Source organism: Ochlerotatus camptorhynchus, unplaced genomic scaffold (genome assembly GCF_037179485.1).
Source record: "Ochlerotatus camptorhynchus isolate MF236.1 unplaced genomic scaffold, CSIRO-AGI_Acam_v1.1 ptg000434l, whole genome shotgun sequence".
NCBI classification, from domain to species: domain Eukaryota; kingdom Metazoa; phylum Arthropoda; class Insecta; order Diptera; family Culicidae; genus Ochlerotatus; species Ochlerotatus camptorhynchus.
In genome coordinates this window covers 6,971,228-6,996,948 of record NW_027040920.1, presented here as the reverse complement: position 1 = coordinate 6,996,948, position 25,721 = coordinate 6,971,228, and the positions used below count along the sequence as shown (strand labels likewise).

Below are 25,721 nucleotides of genomic sequence, written 5' to 3'. Positions count from 1 at the left end.
ATTCCAAAGCCAAGTAGAACCACGAGGCGTCCCATCATTCGTTGAGTTGCAGCGTTGAACCTGACTATTGGCCACGAAAAGGCTTGCCAATGCACATCAAAAATCGACTACATACATCCAAACATTTGTTTACCTCAAATCGAAGGAAGATATTCCGCGCAAGTACCATAAACCGTTGATCTTCGTCACGCTTCGTTTACAATTTGGACTTCTACATCAACACATGTCAGGCAGCATTCAGGTTCAATTGGCTAAACTAGGTAAGTTCGTTCCATTTTGTAAATTGTTATCTTTTCAAACCAGTTTAACGTTGGGAGATCACCTTTTTGTGGTGCGTTACTGGTATAAGATCTACCACCGAACCCTAGTCGTGACAACTTCAAACTAGGGAATCAGGATTTTCCAGTAATCACCGCCGGTAGTGACCACCGCCGTTATACATTTCTATATTGTATATTTCAAATAAAAAATAAAGTAATAGTAATAGCCATAAATCATAAAGGCTAGGACAAGAGTTAGTGCTCATGCCCCAACCGTCAGAAGAAAATAAAGCATCACTTAAACTTTCTAGCTTTGATGCTTCCAACAACCAACCATATAATTACCAAAATCGGAACGTACGGTACGAGATGTCCACGTTTCATCAATTCATTGGTTTCTGAAGCATCGTGTTTAAATCTTCGATTTAAACTGGCTCGATGTTTTCTGAATCATCTTGTCCCTTAAATGCTGCCCAACAGGCCTGGCCATTTTGATATGTGCGACGCATCTTCGATGTGAAACATGTATCAAATAGAAAATATATGTATCATTTTTCAGGATGCTTTCACGAACTGGCTGTTTTGGAGTTAGATTAGATTAGATTAGATTAACAATATCCCAAAAATGTTTAACTCTTTATCAAATCCGACGGTAAAGGAAAAACTTCTTTTGTTGCATTATTTTTTCCTTGTCGGGTATTTTCATCACTGCGACCATTTTTCTGATCTATTGTGATATATTCCTCATTTTTTTAGCTATATCAAGATGCTGTATCACTATTATTAGGAGTGATCGCCATCGTTTGACTAATAGCATTATCCCAGCACGGCATTATACTTCAAATAAAGTGCACTACCGTACTGAGAGTTGTTCTCCAAATGTCAAAGAACTTCCACCTTTTATTGAAAATTGCCGGACAGTGGCATAGCAAATGTTCCGAGTCTTCCTTTTCTAAGCCACAGAAGCGACATACATCATCTTGAAGTTTTCCAATCGGCTTCAAGTGATAACGGCTCGGACAATGACCTGTTATAAGACCTGCATATATACTAAGATCTTTCTTAGAAAGTTCCAGGATTTTGTGGGACACAGAAATGTTTGGATTAATGAATCGCTTCGACTGCCTAGCAATAGAAGTGTTCTTCCAGTTTTTCTCCACTTTTGAATATTCCCACGCTTTTAGCTCCATTCTAAGAGATGCAGCCGATAAGCCACAAAAGGGCTCTGGTCCGATGAACTTATGAGAAGATCCTAGTCTTGCTAGTGCATCAGCTCTTTCATTTCCCTCAATGTCCAGGAACCCAATATAAGTTGACTTGATTATGACAAGACAATTTTTGAAGTGATTGAACACACTCCCAGACAAGTTTTGATGTACATGTCGCCGACTTTAAAGCATTTAGAGCAGCTTGACTGTCGGACATGACGCATATATTTGAACTCTTATAGTTTCTACGCAAACATACAATGGAACACTCTAAAATTGCTTGGATGTCAGCTTGGAACACAGTTGGCCAGTTACTCCTGCTCCCACTTGATTGTTCAATCTTGAACCATCTGTATAAAAAACAATCGATCCTGGACGAAGAACCGGGCCACCAAATTGCCATGAATTACGCCCAGGGTTAACTACCTGAAAAGGTCGATTAAAATTGTATCTTTTCTCCATCCATCCATCCATTTGTTGCAATAATAGGAGTGTTTCTCCTACATATGGAAAGGTAGTATAGAAGTCATCTTTGATAGGAACATTCAATTTTATGTTCAAACCCATTCGAAAAAGAGAGGTAAACTTGTGTTAAGCACAGGGTGGTAAGTGAATGTCCATTTTAAAATGTCAGGTTTTGTCCCGGTTGTCCTGGTCAAAATTTAAAAATTCCTGGACTGGATTTACAAATCAAAAACAGCATTTTAACCGATTAAGAGTGAATGAATGATTGGTAAATTCATTCACTCACGCTAGCAGCGAAATAGCTATGATTTGAACTGAAAGATAATTGAACAAGAGATTCTACCACGCTGTACATATACTCGGAATTAACAGCAGTTGAGCGAATTAGGAGAGAAACTGAAAAAATGTGAAAAAATGTTCTCATCGAGTGCAAACTCGAAAATGGCAGATTAAAGTCTGAAGGGTATAAAGTTAGCATCTGATTTAGATATAAAATTAGTGACAACTCGTTATTGGCATAGATTATTCCAATATGGATTAATTTTATCAGCATAAACATAGATAAAAATCGATTACAACTAGGAAGCAATTTGATTGATTGATTTACTCCAGTGTCGTATTAACGGTAGTAGTTACGATGGTGGGCTAAAGCCAGGGCCCCCAGTTTGGAGCCCCCCCCCCCTTGGCTCATAGAAATCAATCATATCCTTTTCAATAATATGTTTAAATAAATTACCCAAGTAACATTGCAATTTTTATCACGGTTTTAAAGCATGCTACAAGTCTAAATCATAGTATCCAGAACCCTCATAAAACCCCAATCGCTACTTGGGTAATCGTTGGTTAGTTTTGTATTTGTATCGAACAGCTTTGACAATTTGAAACAATCAATCATGCAAGTTGATAACATGAAAAGAAAAATAAAAACCCTCGTATACATATACGTCAGATTACAGAAGAACATTAAGCAGGTAGCAGTAGAGCCGTGGGCATATTTTCTTGGAAGGATTCTGTTTAATTATTTTCTCCATCGCCTAGAATGCACACGTATTTATCTTTTAAATAGAGCGTCCTAGGGAGAGGATTTCATTTGTAAAATTGTGCATTTTATAGCATTGAGAAAGACATCAAAGACTACGAAGAGTAGGCCTACATGAATACAAAATACCGCATTAAAAGCGTTTTCACATTTTTTACGTACATAGTTAAGAGTCTACACACTCAATCTAGCTAGGTAAAATCTCCATCAGCTGATTACCTAGGCACTTACTTTTGCTGATACCTCTGCAAAATATCTGTTCGTTAGCTGAGATCTCAGCAACAATCTAATGTGTTCGCTGAGTCTCGGAAATTGTTTTACTGAATCTCAGCAAAATAAATTGCAGAACTACTCGGCTGTTGGAATCCCGGAAAAACAAATTAAGTTTGTAGGATTGCGATACTTTGGTTTGGTATAGAGATGAACTAGCCTCAGGCTAAAAATCTCTAAAATAAAGATTAAAAAAAAAAAAAAAAACTTTGGTTTGGAATAAGATGGAGCAACCAGGTGGAAGGAAACCTACGGAGGATTTCGCAATAATTGGTAATCCGTTTATTGCAGCTCTTGAATCACGAACCAATCACGCTGGTAAAGTGTGTATTTCTTTTTTCAAATGCACTATGACTTAAAAGTCATCTCATGTGTAAGCCAGAACTGTAAACCAAAAGAAGACAAGTTGTACAAGTAGTATTGCAAGTTTTAACAAAGTTTTAAAGTATTCTATAAGGAATTTGTGCACCAAGGCTGCGATAAAACGAAAATTGCTAGGGTTTTGATCTAATTTCCGTCCTACTAAACACGACCCGCACTTTACCTCTCTTTTTTGAACGGCTTTGAACAAAAAATTAAATATTTCTGTCAAAGATGACTTCTAAATTTATTCACCTTTCCATACGTACCGTTGAATTTGATAAAGATTCACAAAATGTTGAGATATTGTTTGAAATCTAATACTGCTTCTTGATTCTAAATTCGTTCTACGAGATTCAATTCCGTCCTAACACATTGAAACGCCATTAGATTTTCTTCGTCCTACAGATAAACGTAGAAAATGGGGATTCGCTAGGGGCGCTTCTTTTGTTTTGAGAACAATGAGCGTAAATATTCATACAATGCGCTCTAATAGGATCTATTTTGTAGCTAATGAACTAACGCATCGGAACAAACCTATTATTAATTTGTGCACGGTGAAATCATTGATATTATTGATCTTTTCTGATCGATAGAACGGAAATGGGCGATTACTACGAAGGCGAAGTAGCGCTCTACCCTATTCAAAATTGGTTTTCCTAAATGTGAAATCCTCAGGATTTATTATTTCAATGATTACCACCAACTGCTAAAGATAGATTAAAATAAATGACAAAACAAATGAGGGATGCCATAACCAGACTAAATTTAGTTTATTCAGTTTAAATGTGTGTTAAAGTTGATAGTAATACGAAACTTAAACGAACAAGGATTGTCGCAATTTACTTTTTCTATTTCATGTGTGCTAGAATTTGAAAATTGATATCAAATCATAGGAGGCCTCGCAATAAAAACTATACCAAGAACCCCCCAAGGGTGGTTAAGACGGCACTGATTCGCTCAAATAAATGTACTTGAAAACGACTCCGCAATCAGTCACGGTAAACTTATATGTAAATTTTCGCTCGATTCTACCGTTGGTTGAAGCACGTAGCTGTCGTCAGCGAATCACACATCCAAATGATTCGAGAGTAAACATGAAAATATATACACTGAACTTAGGTAAATTGTATGCATCTTGTAGCAAATTTTACGTTTTGACTTAATTATAAAAAAATAAACATTACCTACGTTTTGTTAAAACTTATGGTTAATTCAGAAGCTGATTAAATTATAGAAAAAAGATTATTTTCCTGGTACATTTAGCATGTTGTCAACCTTTTCCGGTTTTTTTCTGGTTAAAATAAAATCCCAACATTTTTCCGGTTATCCAGGTTTTCCTGGTTCACTTTCCACCCTGTTAGTAGGACGAAAATTAGATCTTAACCCTACTCTCACTACTATCCGAAGATCCCCCCTTTTTTTTTTAAAATGTTTCTCAGAGTGTGCTTGGAAGTCTCCGAGTCATGGTGAATTACCCAAGTAACCATAGGCAGGTTATTTCGCCTTTTTGACTATACACGGGCCTCATCAGAATTTGCAAACACTGGTATAGCCGTTGTTCAGCTGTATATAGCCAAAAAGGCGAAATAACGTGCCTATGGTTACTTGGGTACAGTCTTGTAAGCGGTCACGGTAGTCGACACATTTTCTGTGATAATCGACTGCTTTTGCCTCCGACACTTGCAAAACAAGCTATCATAGTACAGTACCAAACTAAAATGTCATATGACAGGCTCTGTCATACGACACTGTCGCCGAAGACCGTCACGAATGTATGCATTTTAGTTTTTCTCATAATAAGAGCTGCTGATGTTGTGCTTGTGTGAATTATGAAAATAGCAAGCAATGATGTCTTAAAAATAACATTTCTGATCAGAAATGCTTTAATTTAGACCAAATTGAGGAATTAGAACGAAATCACACATTGTCATATGATAGTTATTTGATAATTTTTTTTTTTTGCTCGAATGTTATTCTACCGTTTGTGTTGTGTGAGAGAGACGACGGTAGAGCATTAGTGTACGAATACAAACAGACTGTCGCGCACAACAACGAAGCGAGTGAAGTAAAAAACGTTGACTGTTTCCGAATTCCATACTGTCATTGGTCGAAAGCTACAGTAACAGCACCTCCCCTACCCGTGTCTCCCCGAGATCATCATGTCGATGATGACAGGAGCACATACAGTGGTAGAAGCAACAATAGCTGCAATTTCCAAACCTACGACTAGATGCCTCCCTTCCAAGGAATCAAACATATCTCCAAATGACAAAATGAAAAGCGATCAACGAACCGAATGATAACGCTACGTCAGAAGTGGAAATCAATAATGATATAATATTCTTCCGTTTTTTTTCATGACAAGCAGCCCGTGGGACACAGCTCACTCGGGGCGGTAGAAGGAAACGAGCAAATTGTTGGCAAGCTGCTTCACGAAGTAAAGCCGAAGATGATACACGTGTGTTAATGGGATTTTTTTTTGTTTTTTCTTTTTCCGATTCAGATCAAACTATCAGGGTGTGCATTCAAATCCAATTTTTCAATTCTCGGTTTTTCCCGGTTATTTAATAATAAACCATTACCTCTGCCTTAAACAAAAAAGGCGTTTAGAGATAATCATATACATTTTTTAGCAGAATTCTACTTTGTAAAGAAAAAGAGATGAGATTTGCAAAAGTCATGTTGATGATCTAGATCTAAAAAATCTCATGGAATCATGAATTCGTATAAAATCAAAGAGTTTCAGCTTGAGCTTGATTGACCGCCCACGGTTGCTACTCTGTTTCTGCCAGATCAGCTGTAATTACACAGAGAACCAATAGACGATGCTTGGGACTAGCAATCATCCTCAATGTGTAAAAACTGGTGATCTTAAATTAGGCAATACCAGCGCCGGCCGCGCCCGAACACAGGTCAAGAAAGGAATGGGAAGGATTGTGTTGACATGACACTCGCTTTGATGGAAGCCGAGAACACCTCTGCGCTTCCACGAGGAATCACTGGGATGTTGGATAAGAGGGTTGGGTTTGCAGCAGGGTTCGTTTTGGTAAACGATAAGCTGAATTGATGTCTTAACGATCATATACCGCGAAGGAGCTTGGGACTAAACCCACGGTCTTCTGCTCAGTAAGCAAAAACGTTTGCCACTAGGCAGACGAGCACCTTTTTAATCACCGAGTTGCTGTTATTACCATGTAGTCATATTAACAAATAAAACGATTGACGAATCTTGAATGTGGATGGGCCTGAGATTAGACTCATGATGTTCTGCTCAGTAAGCAAAAACGGTTGCTCTAAGGCCACCGAGCCTCTCATATTACATAATACCGTTGCTCAAATTTGTGTATCCATTCAAACCCGGAACCAACGACAACAACGAGTTTCGCAAAATACACGATACACAAGCGATTTTACCATAAATTTCTTTGATATGTAAGGACCTGGGACTGCGTTTTTCTGCTCAGTAAGCAGGCCACTGTAACCGACGATCTTTCAAATCCGAAAACTAAAAACTACGAAAAAGTACTTGGGCCTTCATTAAGTTCCACTTTCACGCGACGCTCAATGACAGGGTCCTATCCAGGATTACATCTGAAAAATCCAAATCTGGCCAACGTCCACCCTAAACCTAAACCTGTTCTAATCCACCTGAAATGACTAACGAATGGAAGACTTTGACTACCCAGCCATGCAATAGTCTCATTCCGTGCCTTATGGCAACTTGATGATTTTATTGCGCTCATCTTTTGGCACCCCCCAGGGGAGACTTGGTCCTGTACCCAATGCTTAACTTATCTCCATACCACTCAGCTACTCGCAATTTCTTGTGATATAGTGGGCGGAATATTATTATATGAGACAATTCAATGCAGACGTCTTTCCAACTTTGGCAGATCGACAGGTAATCGGTGAGTTACCACGATAGTAGCTATTCAACAGCTCAACAGCGTCCCATCGTCAACGCCTGCTATGAGTATTTCCCATTTCAGACGCCAACGAAATGACGTCATCGAGCTATCGATCAACTACCCTGGTTATCGCCTGGTACCTTATAGCATGATGCTAGGAGGCGAACCGGAAGAATCGATGAGCTACCTCTCCCCCCGTATAAAATCAAAGAGTTTCACTGCAAAAAACTGAGCCTAAATCTTGTTTTGGTATGTCGGAAAAAAGCATATATCAATACAAGAGACCTGATAATGAGAAACCCAGTATTGAAGTTTTATAAGTCAAATAACATTTTGTGGAATACAAAGATGTCTTACCAAACTATTTATCATTCTCGAAATGGTCCTGGTGATATTTTATAGTTTAATCGAAATCTTGTTCCTTGTCCACCACGAATTTTTGAGCATTTTGTACATCATTTAAAATTATTAATTGTGTTTAAAAATAACATTGCTGGATTATCCAAACCATCCCGAATATCTGATCTTGAAGTTCTGCAGACTCAACAAGGTATACGAAGATTCGATTTAATGATAGAATGGTTAAAACTTCGTGAAGCCCCATAATATCATTGATTTGGTTTATTTGGTTTTCCAAAATGCCTGGAAACACCAAAAGAAATTCTAACAAACTACTAGGTAAGCTATCGTGGTAGGAATAACAGCTAAATCACCATTTGCCTCGTGCGCGAACTGATTGTGAGTGAGAGCAATATGTGCAATAATTTTGAGGATTTTTGGATAATTTACCACAGTGAAAGACATAACATGAAAGTTCTAAGCAGATGTGTAAACAAGAGAATATAATGGTGTATGTGATATAAAATTGATTGATTCCAAGTGAGATTGCAAGTTTTATAAAGGTTTTAACGATTCTTCAAGGCCAAATTATGCCCTACAAGACTATGTATGACAAACCCAAAATTGTTACTTGGAATGAGTATTTATGATCTTTCCCGGTGCGATTTGGGTTTTCCCGCATTTCTTCCCGGAAAATCCGGATTCCCTGTTTTTTCCCGGATTTCCCGGCTGGCTGGACACTAGTGATGCAAATTTTGAAATTTTTGCTCCACAATACTTAAACGATTCCAAATCGGATCCTGACTAACCTCTCAAAATTTGAACCCATTTGGTGAGAAACTGTGATGGCACAAACCATTTGAAGTTTGTATGGGAATAACTATGGTAAAACCAAGATTTTTGTTCATGTCTATCTAATAATTCACCATATTAGTCTGCTTAAAAAAATTTAACTGTACTTATAGGGAATTTCCCCAGCTACAACTTTGCTCAAGACCACATTGAGCATTTCCAGCCCAAAACGCAAACCGGTTGGTCATGAGTGTTTCCGATTTGAATGAAACATTTCTCACGTGTTCGCTGCTACTAATGGTTGCATTTTTCATTAAAATATGATTTTTTCCTCCAGAGTAACTTTTGAAAAGGGCGTATAAAAAAATGGATTATTTTTTTTTCAAAAAATCATAACTTGAAAACTATTGATCTGATCAAAATGGCATATGAGAAGAAGTTTTAGGTAGTTAAATTATCTTTGCGGAAAAAAATACAATGAAAGAAAAACTTAGTAAATTAGTATTTCAAAAACGAAAAACGATGATTATCTCAAAACACCCCCCCTTCGATCTTTATAATTTTTTTTTTCAAGAAAACTGAAAAAATGCCCTAATATTTGGTGAAGAGTGTATACTGGTAACTTTCTTAAAAAAAAATTTATAATTTTTGAAATTTTTGTTGGTTTATACAAGTTGAAGAAATTGCATATTTTTTAGTAAAATAGTAATTTATTTGGATTCTACGCGTAATTTTCAAAAACATTGCATATAGAAATTTTTTTCCTAAGTCCAGCCGTTCTCAAGTTAATGCAATTTAAAAAAATATAATTATAATAATTTTCTACATTTTGGGCCATTTTCAAATGTTAGTCGTGATGTCCAGCAACGAGATGTTTTTCCATGAATATATATTAAAAAACAGACAATTCATTCTCAAATATGGTAGCTGTCAGACTTACCCGTTTCTATTTAGACGCAGCGGAAAAGAAACAAGTTTATAAGTGAATACTCTCAAATATACCCAAATAATCAACAAACCCACTCATGTGCCTTTTTTCTGTCCTCTATTAGTTGTATACCTGGATAGAATTGTGTAGGTCATAACAGAGGCTCAAAACATAAACAGGTAAACAAATATGTTATTCAACCTGTAATTGAGATAAATTCTCTAGGTACTTCTCTGACGTATACCATATTGTGCCTTAAGAGCTCATCCCGCGATATCACAACTACATAAAAAGGCACCCGTGGAGGCTTCTTACACTCACACTTAAAAAAGTTTGCTATAATCAATTGTACCTAATGAAGATAGGTATAATGTCAACATTGTAATTATTCTGCTACATATATATGTATATATATATATATATATATTGGGACGATCTTCACCTGTTCCATTCAGTTAATTTCTCTTAGCGTTTCAAGTTAAAAAGCAAGTAGTTTTTTACGATGGATAACAATTTCAAGTGTTGTTAACCTCCACCTAAATCAATTTCAAAGCATGACACAGTAGCAGTTCAGTTTTTTATCTCAAAATTATTAGAATTTTTAAAGTTGCAAATAACAGTCCAAAAGTGTATTTTTATGTCAGATGGAGCATACAAATTTTTGCTAGCATTTGTGGATTTAAAGATAAGCATAATGTAGAAATTGAATGGCATTTTTTTGCAACTTCACACGGCAAAGGTCATTGTTATGCGATTGGCGGTACCCTTAAGAGAATGGCAACCAGAGCAAGTTTAGCTTAGCAACACGAGCGCCCTATAACGAACCCTTAACAACTGTACGACTGGGCAAATAGTCGTAAAGAAGATCTTCAAACAAAAATGTCATTTTGTTATGTTTCTACGGAAGAATACAAAAAGGCTGACACGGAATTTGATCCAATTTTTAAGAAAGTGAAACCAATTCCTGGAACTCGAAAATATCATTGCTATATTCCAGTTTCAAACAACCAAATTGCAGTAAAAATATTCTCTAATTCAAACGATACACCCAAATTATTCAATGTATTCAAATAATATGAGTTGTAAAATAAAATAATAAATATATACTGTTTCTTATCTCAACAAATCTTTCATTTGACCACATCAACGTGCTTCTCTTCCTCTGTCTCTAGATAGAAACGGGTAAGTCTGACAGCTACCATATCTGAGAATGAATTGTTTGTTTTTTAATATAAAATCATGAAATAAAAATCTCGTTGCTGGACATCTCGACAAACATTTGAAAATGGCCTAAAATGTTGAAAATTGTTATAATTATATTTTTTTAATTTGCATTAACTTGAGAACGGCTGGACTTAGGAAAAAAGTTTCTATATGCAAAGTTATCGAAAATTATGCGTAGAATCCAAATAAATTGTTATTTTTCAAAAAAATATGCAATTTCATCAACTTATAAAAATCAACAAAAATTTAAAAAAATATAGATTTCTTTTTAAGGAAGTTACCAGCATACACTTTTCACGAAATTCAAGGGTATTCCATCAATTTTCTTGAAAAAAAAAATTATAAAGATCGAAGGGGGGGTGTTTTGAGATAATCATCGTTTTACGTTTTTTAAATACTAATTTACAAAGTTTTTTCTTTCAGTGTATTTTTTCCGCAAAGATAATTTAATTACCTAAAACTTCTTCTCATATGTTGTTTTGATCAGATCAATAGTTTTCAAGTTATGATTTTTTGAATAAAAAATAATCAATTTTTTTATACGCCCTTTTCAAAAGTTACTCTGGAGGAAAAAATCATATTTAAATGAAAAATGCAACCATTAGTAGCAGCGAACACGTGAGCAATGTTTCATTCAAATCAGAAGGGGTCGAGACAAAATTGACATTTTTTTTAACGATTTGAGCTAGAAATGCTCCATTTCGATTAAATGCAAGGATCGAAAGTTATCAATGGTTCAATGCGCTGATGTCTTATGATCATGCTCAATCAACTGCTCAGCAGGCAACATTGGTGTTTCTGGGGCCTTGAATAGGACACAAAAATCATGGCTACTATGTCACACTGCAAAATACAGTGTTGCCTACAGAGCAGCTGCTTGATCATGTCATAAGTTTACCAACCTCTTAAATAATTAATCACTTTTTCCTGTCTCGTTTTACATAGAAACGATCTTCGGCAAAGTTGTAGCTGAGAAAATTGTTTATAAGAATGGCTATCGAACTGTTTCGTAGCTCAATATGGAAAAAGACTAGAAGGCAATGAACACAAAGTTCAGATTTCCCATAGTAATTTACATGTAAACTTCAAATGGCTTGTGCGAAGTCTGTTTCTAACCAAATGAGTTGTAACTTTGGGAGGCTAATCAGGACCCGATTTGAAACCATTTAAGCACTGTGGAGCGAAAAAGTCAAATTTTGCATCAGTCTAATGGACACCCTGAACTATGTTCTCAGTACTTGTACATGTACTTGCAATTCCTAAGAACCTTTTAAGTTTATTTTTTCCCAGAAAGACATTATTTATATCTACAACTTTGTCTCAGACGTCTTATCGATCAGAATGCCGTTTCCGTGCTACAATTTTTAGAAAAAAAAATCAAGGATGCCATTTTGAAAATTCTACAAGATTCAAAATGACCCAATTTTATTAAAAATATGAATCATTGACCATAACAAACAATTACACAAAGTTTCATACAAATCGGAGAAGGTTGAGTCTGAAATAATTTTTTTTGTCGCTATTTTCCCTGAAACTGCTTTAATGACAAAATTACTTACAAATTCCAGGATTTTCAAGGAAAAATATAATTCTACAAGGACTACCGGCTTTCCAGATTTTATTTTAGGTAGTAGACAGCCTGTCTTATCTTAAAAAAGAAACCCATTTCCTGAATCTTTAGTGGAATTTAATATTTATTGAGTAAAAAATCACATATTTTATGTGAGATTTGGGGTAAATAAAGAAAACTGTCGTATGTTCATAAAAAACACACATAAATAGCATTACTAAATTAACGAATATTGCACAGTGATCCCGGAAACCTATCATCCAGTAGAGAAAATCTTCTCATGCACCACATTTGTACGAATACATAATTCCCACTATGTCAAATCGAATAAAAATTTCCACCGCTGCTGTTGTCGTATTGTTTGTGTAGATACGAATACATACACACAATGGCACAATCACTACATTGTGTATCCCAGGTGTGGGGATTGAATTTATGTACAGTGAAAATGCATTAACAGTCAGGTGGCTTAAAGTTATATGGAAAAAGCCAAGCTGCTGCTGGTTCAAACAATTGGAATGTCTCACATTGTCGACAGTGAAGTGATGATGTTATTTGGCTTAGATTTATGCCTCTACGAAGCGGCAGCTTTTCTGGCTGCGTAAAAGAAGATTTATAATAAAGATGAAAAAGAAAAACATCATCGAGATCTGGCTTACCTGCGCGGCATTTTTGCTTTCACGATCTGAAAACGATTCAGCATCTGTGTCTGGAGCTTCTGGAAGGTGGAATTCAGTATCGAACTACACACTTGGTTCATCTGATGTGATATCTGAAAATTACGAGAAGAAATTACACTGTTATTAGCTTTTTGATAATGGAGGAGCATAATGATAATTCGTAACCTAGGTGGCAACAAAGTGTTTCATCTCTCTCTCTCTCTCCGCGTGTGTCGAATTAGCGCAAAGTGTAAATCCAATTAGAGGGAACACATATGTTTTTCGTTTTTCAGCCTGGCACACACATCAATAGATTAATTATAATTACATGGTACCAGCCCCGACAGTCGCCCCCCCCCCCCCCGCCCGCTTTTGTCAGATAGACGAATCGAATGCATCGAATCGACAAACAACAAATTATCATTATCGTTGTCATTGTCAGCGTATAAACAGCGCACATATCATTTGTTCGATGTAACCTGCACTGTGGCACCGGCGGTGGCAGCGACGACGGTTGGAAAATGATGCAAACATTCCGCGATGAGAAGCAGCAGCAAATAATTACTTTGTTCGAAGCACAATGCGAGTGTGGTTTCGTGTAAGTTACACCTGCCTCGACGTTGAGCTAAATGATGCATCGATTCTGCTATTATGCCTTGGGACTATGACGAACATTAGGTAGTAGTGCACATCCTGGTAGATTGACTCTGATGGATGTATCTGGCTAATTATTTAGATCTAAATTTATTTAGCATATCTTTAGTAGGTTTAAGTGAAAGCAACTTTTAGAGTGGACATAATGTATAATTCAGGCAAAACATTTAAATTAAATTTCCGCAAGTAACACTAGAGAGAGCACGACTTTCTCCGGTATGGCAAATTTGAGAAGATCTTTTAAAGTGTGTTGATTAATTTCATTTGAATCCCGTTATAATTGCTTATCTTTTGACAGATACGCGTATTTCGTCTACTACTTGCAGACTTCATCAGTGCCAAGTACTCAACACCACTGAAGAATCCATCGCTTATCTACGATTTATGCTTCGATGTAACAAGTACAACCAAACAATTGATTACCACCCGTATAAATCCAATTAAAAATGTACGTTGCATTTATCCTTTGGCATCCAATCCCTCACTCCCACGATGTAACAAGCACGAAGTCTTTCATCAATTTCCTAGCTAAGCCGGAAAAATCGCCACCCACATCGGATACCGGAAAACAAACAGTTTCGCAAATCCAAAAGAACGTATCGATTACAAAATTAGCATATCACAAACATCGGCTTCAATTACCATATTCTCTGCAGCCGAACCCGCCCTGGAGAAGGACTCTCGTCGAAAGATGCAAATGCATCTGCACGGTGCACTTTACGGAATATCGGTACACACCGCAGCCTTTTGTGGCACTCTCCCCCACCGCACAAGAGCTGTGGGATGACTACAGAACCTCCTCTTTCTCGTATATCGTGTGTGTGTGAGAGTGTATCACACCTCCAATCAGTTTCCATCTGCATTCCCACCGTGACCATCCATTTTGTATGCTTTTAAGTTCAGAAAGCGCAAAAGCTCTTCATTTCATTTAGCACACAAAATTGCTTCCAGCGAGAAGAAGGATTACTGGGAGAACGTCTCCCTCTTCCCACGTACAGCTCGGGTTGGTAGCTGTTTGTGTGCATGATACCTACAGACACAAAGAAAAGAGAGGTGCTCGAGAGGAAATTTCGTGGCGGATGAAAAGGAGTGTATGCGCCTTTCAAATGACCGGAAAACATAAACGGAATGCACTGCAGCAGGCTATACAACATGCACGATCCAAGGAAACGCCGTCAACAAGGAATCTTCCTCTGTCGCTCTCGGACCCCCTACCGCTTCCACACCTCATCACCGTAAGACCGAATTAAAATGATGAAAGTAAACATGAATGCGAAAAGGAAAGGTCAGATATTGTTTCAATGAATATTCATGACATAGATGAGAATTATTCATACACATTGTTTGATGTGTAGCTGCAGCACTAGTAGGTAGCAGCAGTAGCAGCACATCATCACCATCATCGCTTTCAGTGCAGCACTGCTATCAGCTACAATGCTACGCCACTAAGAACCAAAGAGCCGTAATCTCTACCGGAGATGTGTTGAACTGATGGGTAGACTACTGTGAACGATTGAAAATCCGCTTGGAGGGCACTTTCCATGGAAATGCATACTGACACAATAGAGAGCAAACTCTTAAATAACTAGAAAGGGGGAAGTTTCTAATGCGAATGTTTGATTAGGTTCGTTCGAGGCATTAAGAGGTAGGACAACTTCTGTCCCTTCAATATGTTGGGATGCAATTACAAAAGTCAGTTTAGAGGATAATGGGTCGTTAGGCCTCAAGCCATTAGGCCGAATGGGTCACTTTTGATAAGTGACAGATGGCACTTAGAGTATTATTTGGAACAATTTTCAACAATCTGGAACTGCGAAAATGAAGGTTGATTGGTTTGGTTTTCTTTATTTAAGAGACAAAGAGGAGGTCATGTAACGCCTTTCAACCGTTATGTGCACGACGGGGTACCAGGGTACCCAGTAGACTGATGCAAATTTTGACATTTTCGCTCCACAGTGCTCATACGGTTCCAAATCGGGTCCTGATTAGTCTCCCAAAATTTGAACTCATTTGCAAAGAAACAGACTTGGCACAAACCATTTGAAGTTTATATGGAAATTACTATAGGAAATCAAAACTTTTTGTTCATTGTCTTTTTAACTTTTTCCATATTGCACTATTCGAAAATTCAAAAGCTATACTTATGGAAAAAAAATTTCTGCTTCAACTTAGCAGAATATAGTTGTTGAGCCAAACGTCAAATAAAATAGTTATTAATTGTTTCAGAGATTGATAATCTTATGGCATGATCAAGCAGCTGTTTTGTGAGCAACACTGTATCTTGCAGTGTGACATATTAGCCATGATTTTTGTGCTGTATTCCAAGCGCCAGAAACACCAATGTTGCCTGCTGAACAGTTGATTGAGCATAATCGTAAGACATTAGTGGCTTGAATTATTGATAACTTTTGATGCTTACATTATAATGAAAAGTGGTTAAGGACAAAGTTGTAGCTGAGAAAATTTTCTACGAGCTAAGTTATCATTTTTAAAAGCAGAGCGATATGGTAAATTGTTAGATGGATATGAACAAAATATTTGGTTTTCCTATAGTAATTTCCATATAAACTTCAAATGGTTTGTGCCAAGTCAGTTTCTTTGCAAATGAGTTCAAATTTTGGGAGACTAATCAGGACCCGATTTGGAACCGTTTGAGCACTGTGGAGCGAAAATGTCAAAATTTGCATCAGTCTAGTACCCAGCTTGCTCTCATTTGAATGACATGGTGACATAAAGGTTAAAATCTTTTTTGATTTTCATGATCCAGGAGTTTTGAAAAAAAAAAAATATGAAAATGTCACATTTAAAATAAATAAATCTTTGGGTACAATTTTCATAATTCTGTGTCTTTAAATAGTTTTAATAATCTTATTCAAAGGCAGTAACACTTTTGACTAATTTGAAGAATGCGAATTAGAAGTCTAATATTGTGAACCTTAAAAAAATGTCAAGATCATAGGCATAGACAATATTTTAAGAACTAAAACTTTGAAAACATTTTAGAGCAGTGTTGTAGCGGTCACCGCTAGAAAACAAGCTATCAAAGTACAGTACAAAACTAAAATGTCAAATGACAGTCTCTGTCATAAAATACGGTCGCCGAAGACCGTCAGGTGTGTATATATTTTAGTTTTTCTCATAATACGAGTTGCTAATGTTGTGCTTGCTGGAATTATGAAAATAGCAAGCAACGATGTCCTAGTAATAACATATCTGATCAGAAATGGTTTGATTTACACCAAATTGAGGAATTAGAACGAAATCACACATTGTCACATAAAAGTTATTTGATAATTTTTTTTCACAAATGTTGTTCTACCATTTGTGTTGTGTGAGAAAGACGACGAAGGAGCATGAGTGTACGAATACAAACAGACTGCCGCGCACGAAAATGAAGCGAGTGTAGTAAACGTCAACCGTGCCAACCTCTGTTTGAAAGATTTTTTAGATTTAGGTCAAACATGAGCAGTTTTTTTAGATTTTCAAAATTTTCAACTGATGACATTTCTAGCATACGATTTTTTATGCGAGATGTTTTCTTCTTTGATCCTATCATTTTTACTATACGATGTATGAGTATAGTCAGAAATGTTTTTTGCCCGGATCCTAGATGCGTGATCACATAATGTATCCTTATTACAGGGTGGCAAGTGAATTTCTGACTTTAAAATCCTGGTTTTTCCCGGTTTTCCTGGTTTCTTCTATAAAATTCCTGGTTTTTGAACAAAGCTTTAAATCTATCAGTTTTGCAGATTTTCTATAATTCTTCTACATGTGAAAAACGTCTTAAGTATATAATATATGTATTAAGTAAAATACTTCAAATTATATGCTTCGTATGCATACTAAACTGGTTTGGAAAAAAAAACAGAAGTGAAATAATTATTCCGTTAAGTATATTCAACGTTCGCTGAACTGTGTCGACGTTTTACCAACCAAAGGGCATTCGCTAACTAAAATGCATATCATGTGTCAAACCAGATAGTAAAAAATAATTAAAATACATCAGTGCTCATCCGGTTCATGTCAACACAAAATTAAATTTTGGCAGATAAATATCCATTAACTGAGTATTTGTTTCAGTTCAAGGTTTTTTACTTTTTTACGTATACTGTAAACAAGAGGCTTAAGGCCAATTTCTTGACCTCCACTCAAGCCTTAATACTGGTTTAACTAAATGGGTACATTAGTCCTTGGCGATATTGGCATTTATTTCATTAAAACTCAGAACACGAAGCCTTCCGTGAAATGTATAACGGCAAACTTGCAATATTTGAAAAATCATAGCTCAGCCATTTATTGACAAATTTAAAATATATTGGCACCATCTGAAACTTAATTTGAAGATTTATTCGGTTACAATAGATTTAATCAAATTTTTCAAACATTGCCAATTTGCAGTTACATATTTTACCGGAGGCATCGTGTTTGGAGTGTTAAAAATCAAAACTAGTCCGCAAGCAAATAATGCAGCTATTATTAAATATTTACATCAATTTTCCCTGTAGAGACGAACCAGCTAAAGGCTGAAAGTCCCTTTAATAAAGATAATAATAATAATAATAACAGGGCTGGTAGCGATTAGTGCTGTCAAAAATAGTGATTTTAGTGGCTATGTTGAAGAAATAAGTGACTTATAGTTGAAAAAATAGTGACCCTGAATTGAATTAAAAATAAATTTTATTGAAAACTCTTAGGAATTTCTGAGGAGCACAACCTCTGTGAACTTAAAAGAAAAATTCCATGGGCACTCTGAGGATAATTTCATAAAGTTTGTGAGAGAAAACAAATTAAGTCCTTGGATTTTTTAAATACTAAAAGAAGGATCACAATTAAATCTGAGAATAACTCCCGGACAACTTCAAAGGAATTCGGAAAATAAATTTAGGAGAGTTCGCCAAACAAATTATGAGAAGAAATCTAAGGAATTTGTGAGTAGAAATGCCAATGATTTCTTAGGAGACTTTCAATGTGAGTAGAATTCCAAGGGAAGGTGTGAGATTCAAAAGGAAATCTGAAATGAATTCAATGAATATTCTGACAATCTTTCCAAAGGGTGTCTTGTTGTGGAGAATTTCAAGGTAATTACGAGGAAAACTAAAAGAAAAGAGTTCGAAGGATAGCTTCATCGAAATTTGGAATGGACTATTCTGAGAACTTCCCAAATTTTTCCTGAAGTTAATGAATTTGCCTTGAAGTTCTTTTGTAGTTTGAGAAACTAGCCTGATGCTCACAATACTACTCATCAAATTCTTAAACTTCCCTGAACTTTATAGGACTTCATAAAGTTTTCTCTAACGATCATGAATCTCTTCTAAAGGTTTAACAATTCGCTGAAGTTCTCTAATGTTAACGGAAATGCTCTGAGGTTCTCTGTCCTTTTCATAAATTCTCAAAACTGCTCTAACGTTTTTACAGTTCTCATGAAGCTTGTTGTACTGCGCTGAATTTAATTGTGCCGTCCTTAAAATGTTTGAGCTTTAGTAAACTTCTGAACTCATGCGAAGACCTCAATTAAATTTTCAACATCTCTGAAGTTATCTGTAAATCTGGGAACTGCTTTAAATTTCCCACTAATTTTTTGAAACTAATGGAACTGACCTCTCCCTAAAATTCCTCCAATTTTCGGAGCTTACTAAACTTTTTTTCAAATGATCCCGCATTTTGCTAATGTTCATAAAAAATCCTGAAGTTCGCGGATCTCCCCTTAAGCTCCAAATATTTCTATGAAATTCTCGAAATGTTTCTGAAGGCCACTGTCCTTCTGTGAAGTTTTCGAAGTTTTCTAAATTTCTGGCACTTTTATGCTCCCACAATTTTCATGGAATTAGAACGAAATAATTAATATATTTTTTTGATTTTCACTGAAGTTCTCATGATTTTTTTGAAGTTCTCTAGACAGCCCTAAATTGATCAGTATATTTTAAGAATCCGCAACTTAACTGAAATTAATTGATTTGCCTTGAAATTTCGACAATTTTCCTTAGGTATTCAAATTATCAAAAACGCTCACTTATTCTCCCTGAACTTACCTATGCTTACCTGAAGTTAATAATCCGGCAAATTTTCTGATATAAATATTCAAAATTCCCTGACGTTTTTGGATCAATCATAGAATTCTTGGAACACCCCAGAATTCCACGGAATTCCTTGTAAGTCTCTGCAAATTTGCTTAAGTTAATAGGAGCTATCTAATCGTCCTGGAAGTTCTCTGGAATTCCTTGAAAATATTTTTCACTGTTTAATAAAAGTTCTCGCATTTTTCCATCAATTTAGCTAAATTTACGCATTTGTTAAAGTTATTTAAATATCCGGGGCGACCCCAGCGTAGTGGTTAGCATCCATACCTCTCACGTCAAAGTCACGAGGTCAAATCTCACCCCCGGACAAGTCACGAAAGACCCAAGAGCGTTAAAGTGACTATAATAAAAATAAAAAAAAAAATAAAAATAAATATCTATGATATAACATCCTTAAAATACTCTCACGTTTTCCGGTTGTTCAAATAATTTGTATCACGTTCCAGAAGTTCTATCGAAGCTTTGCTGAAGTTTCCGGAACTTTTTTAAGGTTCCTACAATTTTCTTGAAATTATTTGAACTGTCTTTTGATTCTCTGATCGGTCTTGATGTTCCCGAAGCTTCCCTAAAGCTCTCAATTCTATTGAAAATAAATTTCCCTGAATTTCTTTGAACTTCTGTGAAGTTCCTGAAATATTTCTGAGGTTTTCATAAATTCTCCGTACTTTCCTGAAATTCTCGGAACATATTAAGGGTTCTCAATTTTTCTAAATTTACTATTATAGATATTATAACTGCTCAAAAAAGTCTGCACATAAGTCATGGAAACTGCTCTTAAGATCTGAAATTCCCCCAAGATCTCTAGATCTAGCTTTTCTGAGGTGCTTAGAACTTCTTAAAAATTTGCACAAGTTTCCTATAATTCCCAAATTTGCTTAACACCAGTAAGTTCCCCATAATTTCAGTGTGTTAACTTCCCTTATGTTACCGTAGTTTGGAGCTTCACTGAAATTTTCATCATTTCCTTTCATTCCTCAGAACTTCTTTAAAGTTCCTACCATTAATGGGACTGCAATGAAGATCTATAATCTTTCATTAAGTTAATTACGAACTAAAATAAATCATTTAATGTTTTCCTTAATTCAGGCACTTGAACATTTTCAATATCTTGCACTTGTACATGAAATACGAAACTACAAGTTATTGAATATTTTTAGATCTTGGACTAATTCACATTAATTACGTTTTTTTTTAACTTTATTAAAGTGAGAAATTAAGTAAGTGCTAAACTTCAACATTCAATGGAATGAAGTTGTTTCTTTAAAACTGATTGCCATGTCTTAAAAACGTTTGGGTTCATTACTGTTGTTTTTTATCTTTCCGAAACAGCATATTTTGAACACATTTATAAAATATCTTTCTTATTATAAGCCTGGAATTTATCCGTTAAAGTTCTGGAAAAACCTGGAAAACTCAGGAAATTTTATTTAGAAAAATGAGTAGACACCCTGTAGATAGAGAAAGACGATTTAACGTCACAAAGCAAAGAATGATCAATCTTGAAATGAATTCACGCTAAAAAAGTTGAAAATAGTGACTGATTACAAGAAAAAGTGACTTTACCCTTAAAAAAGAGACTTTTTAGTGACTAGCTTGAACTAAAAAGTGAGTCACTACCAGCCCTGTAAAAACCAATTTCTCTTAGCCTTCCTTATCTCAGTCGGTAAAGGCGAAGCTATAAATCAAGACCATGCTGGAGGCGGCTGGGTTCGAAACCCGGCCCGGTCTAGGAATTTTTCGGGTTGCAAAATTTCGCGACTTCCCTGGACATAGAGCATGATTATGCTCGCCACACAATAATACTAATGCAAAACTGGTACAGGCTTAGAAAGCTCTCAATCAGGCTTTTTCTGAGGAGTAGAATGCCTACGGCCAAATCATTCCACTGAGCTTGTGCGAAGGGGGATAAAATGAAAGTGAGGTCTAGCAGTGAGAGTGAGGCCATGCTTGGCATACACAGTTTTGGTCATGAGCTGCTCAATTGTAACAGTTCGGTCATTTTAAATGCATCTTGAAACCGGAAAACTCGCTTCAAGTTTTTAACACGATGTTTTGAAGTTCTTATTTCGATGCGTGATTTATGCTTTATTGAAACCCTTTTTCTAAAATCAATCTTCCGAAAATCATGTTACAGAATCTATGCATACGAAGCCCAATTACAGATTTCGCACTCTTACTAAACTGTATGAGAATTTTACATTTCCCGGTGGGATGTGTGGTTTGTGAGTGGATCCACAACCAGGTTGTTTGTTTTCATAGGTGGTTGTTCATCATTAAATCGCGGTTATAGAATCTTTTTCATGATTCAAAGTCAGCATCATTCAACTGTAAACGAACGATCTAACTACATTGCATACCAAACTTTTACTCGTGGAATGCACAGTAACTCCCATGTGACTATTTTTAGGAATCATTAAATGAACGATTCAACTCGTATCCCTTGCTGTGCAAATGCTGACCGTTGTTAAATAGTCCCTTCTCCTTCACAGTCAGTGCTTCAGTATTCAAACCGGAAATGATCCCTTTTATGCACAGAACGACCATAAATAGTGAAGAGGCTTCTCAGAATATTATCCTGCAGACGAGAGGTTTAACAAGCTCTCCATCTGATGCAGCACAGTCACCCACTCTGAAAAATGTTATATTTTTCCAAGAAAAGCAGCAGCACATCCTATCCTGTAAAATAGTATCCTTTCCTTAGGTTTCCCTGCCAGTGCTAGTGAGGGTCGTACCATTTCAGTACCAACGAGCGTCTTCCTCGACTGTATGCATAGTTAGTAGCAAAGGAATGATGTTGGATCTGTCAGAGCAGAGCCTTCTGGTGAATTGGAAATTATTCCGCTCTTGCTTCGTAACGGCCATGTTACAGTGCTCTGCTTGATTCTGATGCACAACGTATAGCATGTCACATACCAGCAGCCACACTAGCTCCACTGGGTGCTTATTTTCACATAAATAATGTCTGCGAAATTAAACTTCAATCTTTTATTTAATTATAAATAATGAAAACCGACGTCGTACCCGTCGTAAATTTCATTCCGTTATGGGTACATGGGTTTTCCTATTTGTAATATCATCCCATAAGCATCGCAGAGCCGTTCTTGTATTTTAACCTGTTTATGTCATGTAATGTAGCAACTTGCATCTATTGCTTGGGGTAGAACCGTATTTACATTCCTATTTTAAAAAAATGGAAACTTTTTTGCATGGCTTCAAAAAAGCTGTCCCCTTTTAAATTAATCACTCCGCCATCTACCGGTGGACATCAATCAATCTGAAATAAAAAATGGGATACACGCTTCTTCCATTCCGTCGTAACAACATTTCAACTTTCACAAACTGTCAATCAGTGTACCCTCCTACTGCTGTGGCAACAAAGTTGCAAATAAACAACAACAAGAACGGCAATGAAAAAAACAATTCATGTAAAAAAAAATCGTTCCGATAAATATTTGCCCGAAAATCAATCGCGATCTATAAATGAATACCGCACCCGGGCCATTTTATGTGGCTTCCGCAAATTGCAAAAACCGGCCACGTCCTTCGGGTCCAATCCGACAGAGAGGAAAAAAAAAAGTCAAATTAAATTTTATCAACGTCACCAACTGCATATGATTGGGTCGCCATCCGCCGTTTTATGATTCGCTGTTGCCGCTAGCTCGGCTGTGCCCGGATACGATATTGGGTGACGACGACGATGCCGTGGAACGGAGGGGGGGCATGGAATAATGAAAGCATCAGCTGCCGCGTCAATAAAATGAATTGCAATTAAATCCTACCAATCAATTCGCAGTATACACAAAGCGATAAAAGCTTCCAAGTAAAAACGCGAGAAAACCGAGCCGAAGCAACCACCCACTATTGCACTGACTGCCGGACCGGGCCGAGCGAGCGGAGCGCGTCCATTAAACCTCGGCTAACGGCTGGCAGATGATGTGCACATTGTCGTCGTCGTCGTCGTCGTAAGGCTTCACCGCTACAGACTTGTTCCTTTCAGCCAGTAGCGTCAAGGAGATAGAAAAAAAAAATAGGGAATTGCTACTGATTGATTCGATGTCAACGGAGATGTTGTTTTGAGTATTCTTCCGATTAAATCAACGAACATAAACAAGGGGATGATGTAGGTGTTTCGAAGATGCATCAATGGATGTAATTACATACGAGAAGGTTTTAGTAAGAAGTCTATGATTTTGAAGCTGATTAGAGTGTCTGAGTCTGAGTAGAATAGACGATGGCTACATACTCAGTTCGCAAAAGCAGTGTAAATTTCCGTTAAATATGATGCACATTATATTATAAATCGTGTAATGTTCTGAAACATTTCTAGAAATGTTGCAAATCCAGGGCTGTTCAAGATCTTCAAAATTTGATCCACGAAATGCGATAAAAACCTGTTTTCATTGCTTAAAAATACCATTGGTATTACTATAGAGGTAACTCTAAGACTAGTAGGTCCCGAAGAAACATGCTCAACTTTTTGGCTCAGCTCTGGTACTATCCTCGGTCCCAAGCTAATCGATTCACCCCTCGAAACATAGGAAAATCCAATAACCCCTCATTTTATCTGTCAAACTTTCATAGCGAATCAAAACAAACACTGTGTAATACTAGAATTTTGACTGGAATGGGGTACGTTAATCGATTTACTTGGGACCAATAAGCTAGTCAAGTAGTGAGCCAATTTAAAATCGTTTGTTTCGTATTGATTGTTGGTATTACTACTACATGGCATTTCAAGATTATTGCTTATATCACATTATAACAGAACAGATAGGTAACATGGGAATCAAAAACGGAGGCAATTAAATTTCAATTGGTAGTGACACCTAGCGGTGGAGAGAACGCTTTTTACACTTATACTACCTTTCACCATTTATACCAGCTTTACTGGTATAAACAATTCAAACATACCCAAGATTCATATTTGGAAAGGTGTGTACACTTCTGTTGGTGTCAAATTTTAATTTTTTTTAATATTTAATATTTTTGGGCTATTTAACATGACGTAAATTACAAATAATACACGCAGTCGTGACCAGCAAATTATCAAACTTCCAACACTCGCGCTGGTGCACTTGATAAACGCGCGAAAAAGAAGATAGTACCGTAAGTTGGGTGGTAAATTGGGCCAAAAACACACAATTTTAAGTTCCGTTCCTTATAAAATTCACATTTTAGTGAGGAAATTAGTTTTAAGCATGCGAATAGATTCATCAATAATATATTTACGACTGTTTAAGAGATGGTTGATTTAAATCAAAATCTCATTTTACTAAAAATCTATTAAAACTGGACCATTAAAATTCCTTATGAGGGGTGACTTTAGGCCAAAAAATACATTTGACCATAAATCTCAAAATAAGTAAATACACACATATATTAGGAGTACATTTGGAAATGATCATGATCAATCCTATACATGAATAAGGATCACGTTTGATCCATATCTATTAGACTGATGCAAATTTTGACTTTTTCGCTCAACAGTGCTTAAATGGTTTCAAATCGGGTCCTGATTAGCCTCCCAAAAATACAACTCATTTGGTTAGAAACAGACTTCGCACAAGCCATTTGAAGTTTGCATGTAAATTACTATTGGAAATCTCAACTTTTTGTTCTTTGCCTTCTAGTCTTTTTCTATATTGAGCTGCGAAACTGTTCGATAGCCATTCTTATAGAAAATTTTCTCAGCTACAACTTTGCTGAAGATTGTTTCTATGTAAAACGAGACAGGAAAAAGTTATTAATTATTTAAGAGATTGGTAAACTTATGACAAGATCAAGCAGCTGCTCTGTAGGCAACACTGTATTTTGCAGTGTGACATAGTAGCCATGATTTTGGTGTCCTATTCAACGCCCCAGAAACACCAATGTTGCCTGCTGAGCAGATGATTGAGCATGATCATAAGACATCAGCGCATTGGACCATTGATAACTTTCGATCCTTGCATTTAATCAAAAA

At 36.4% G+C, this 25,721-nt stretch overlaps 1 protein-coding gene across 4 annotated transcripts in view; it reads right to left on the bottom strand.

Moving 5' to 3' along the window:
* The window catches only part of dmpd (F-box protein dmpd), a 339,784-nt gene that overhangs the window by 77,657 nt on the left and 236,406 nt on the right, over positions 1-25,721 (bottom strand). For all 4 annotated transcript variants that reach the window (XM_065234628.1, XM_065234629.1, XM_065234631.1 and 1 more), the window contains exon 4: positions 13,026-13,138. In XM_065234628.1, coding sequence (XP_065090700.1) covers positions 13,026-13,138 — 113 coding nt within the window. The remainder of the gene's footprint in view (positions 1-13,025; positions 13,139-25,721) is intronic.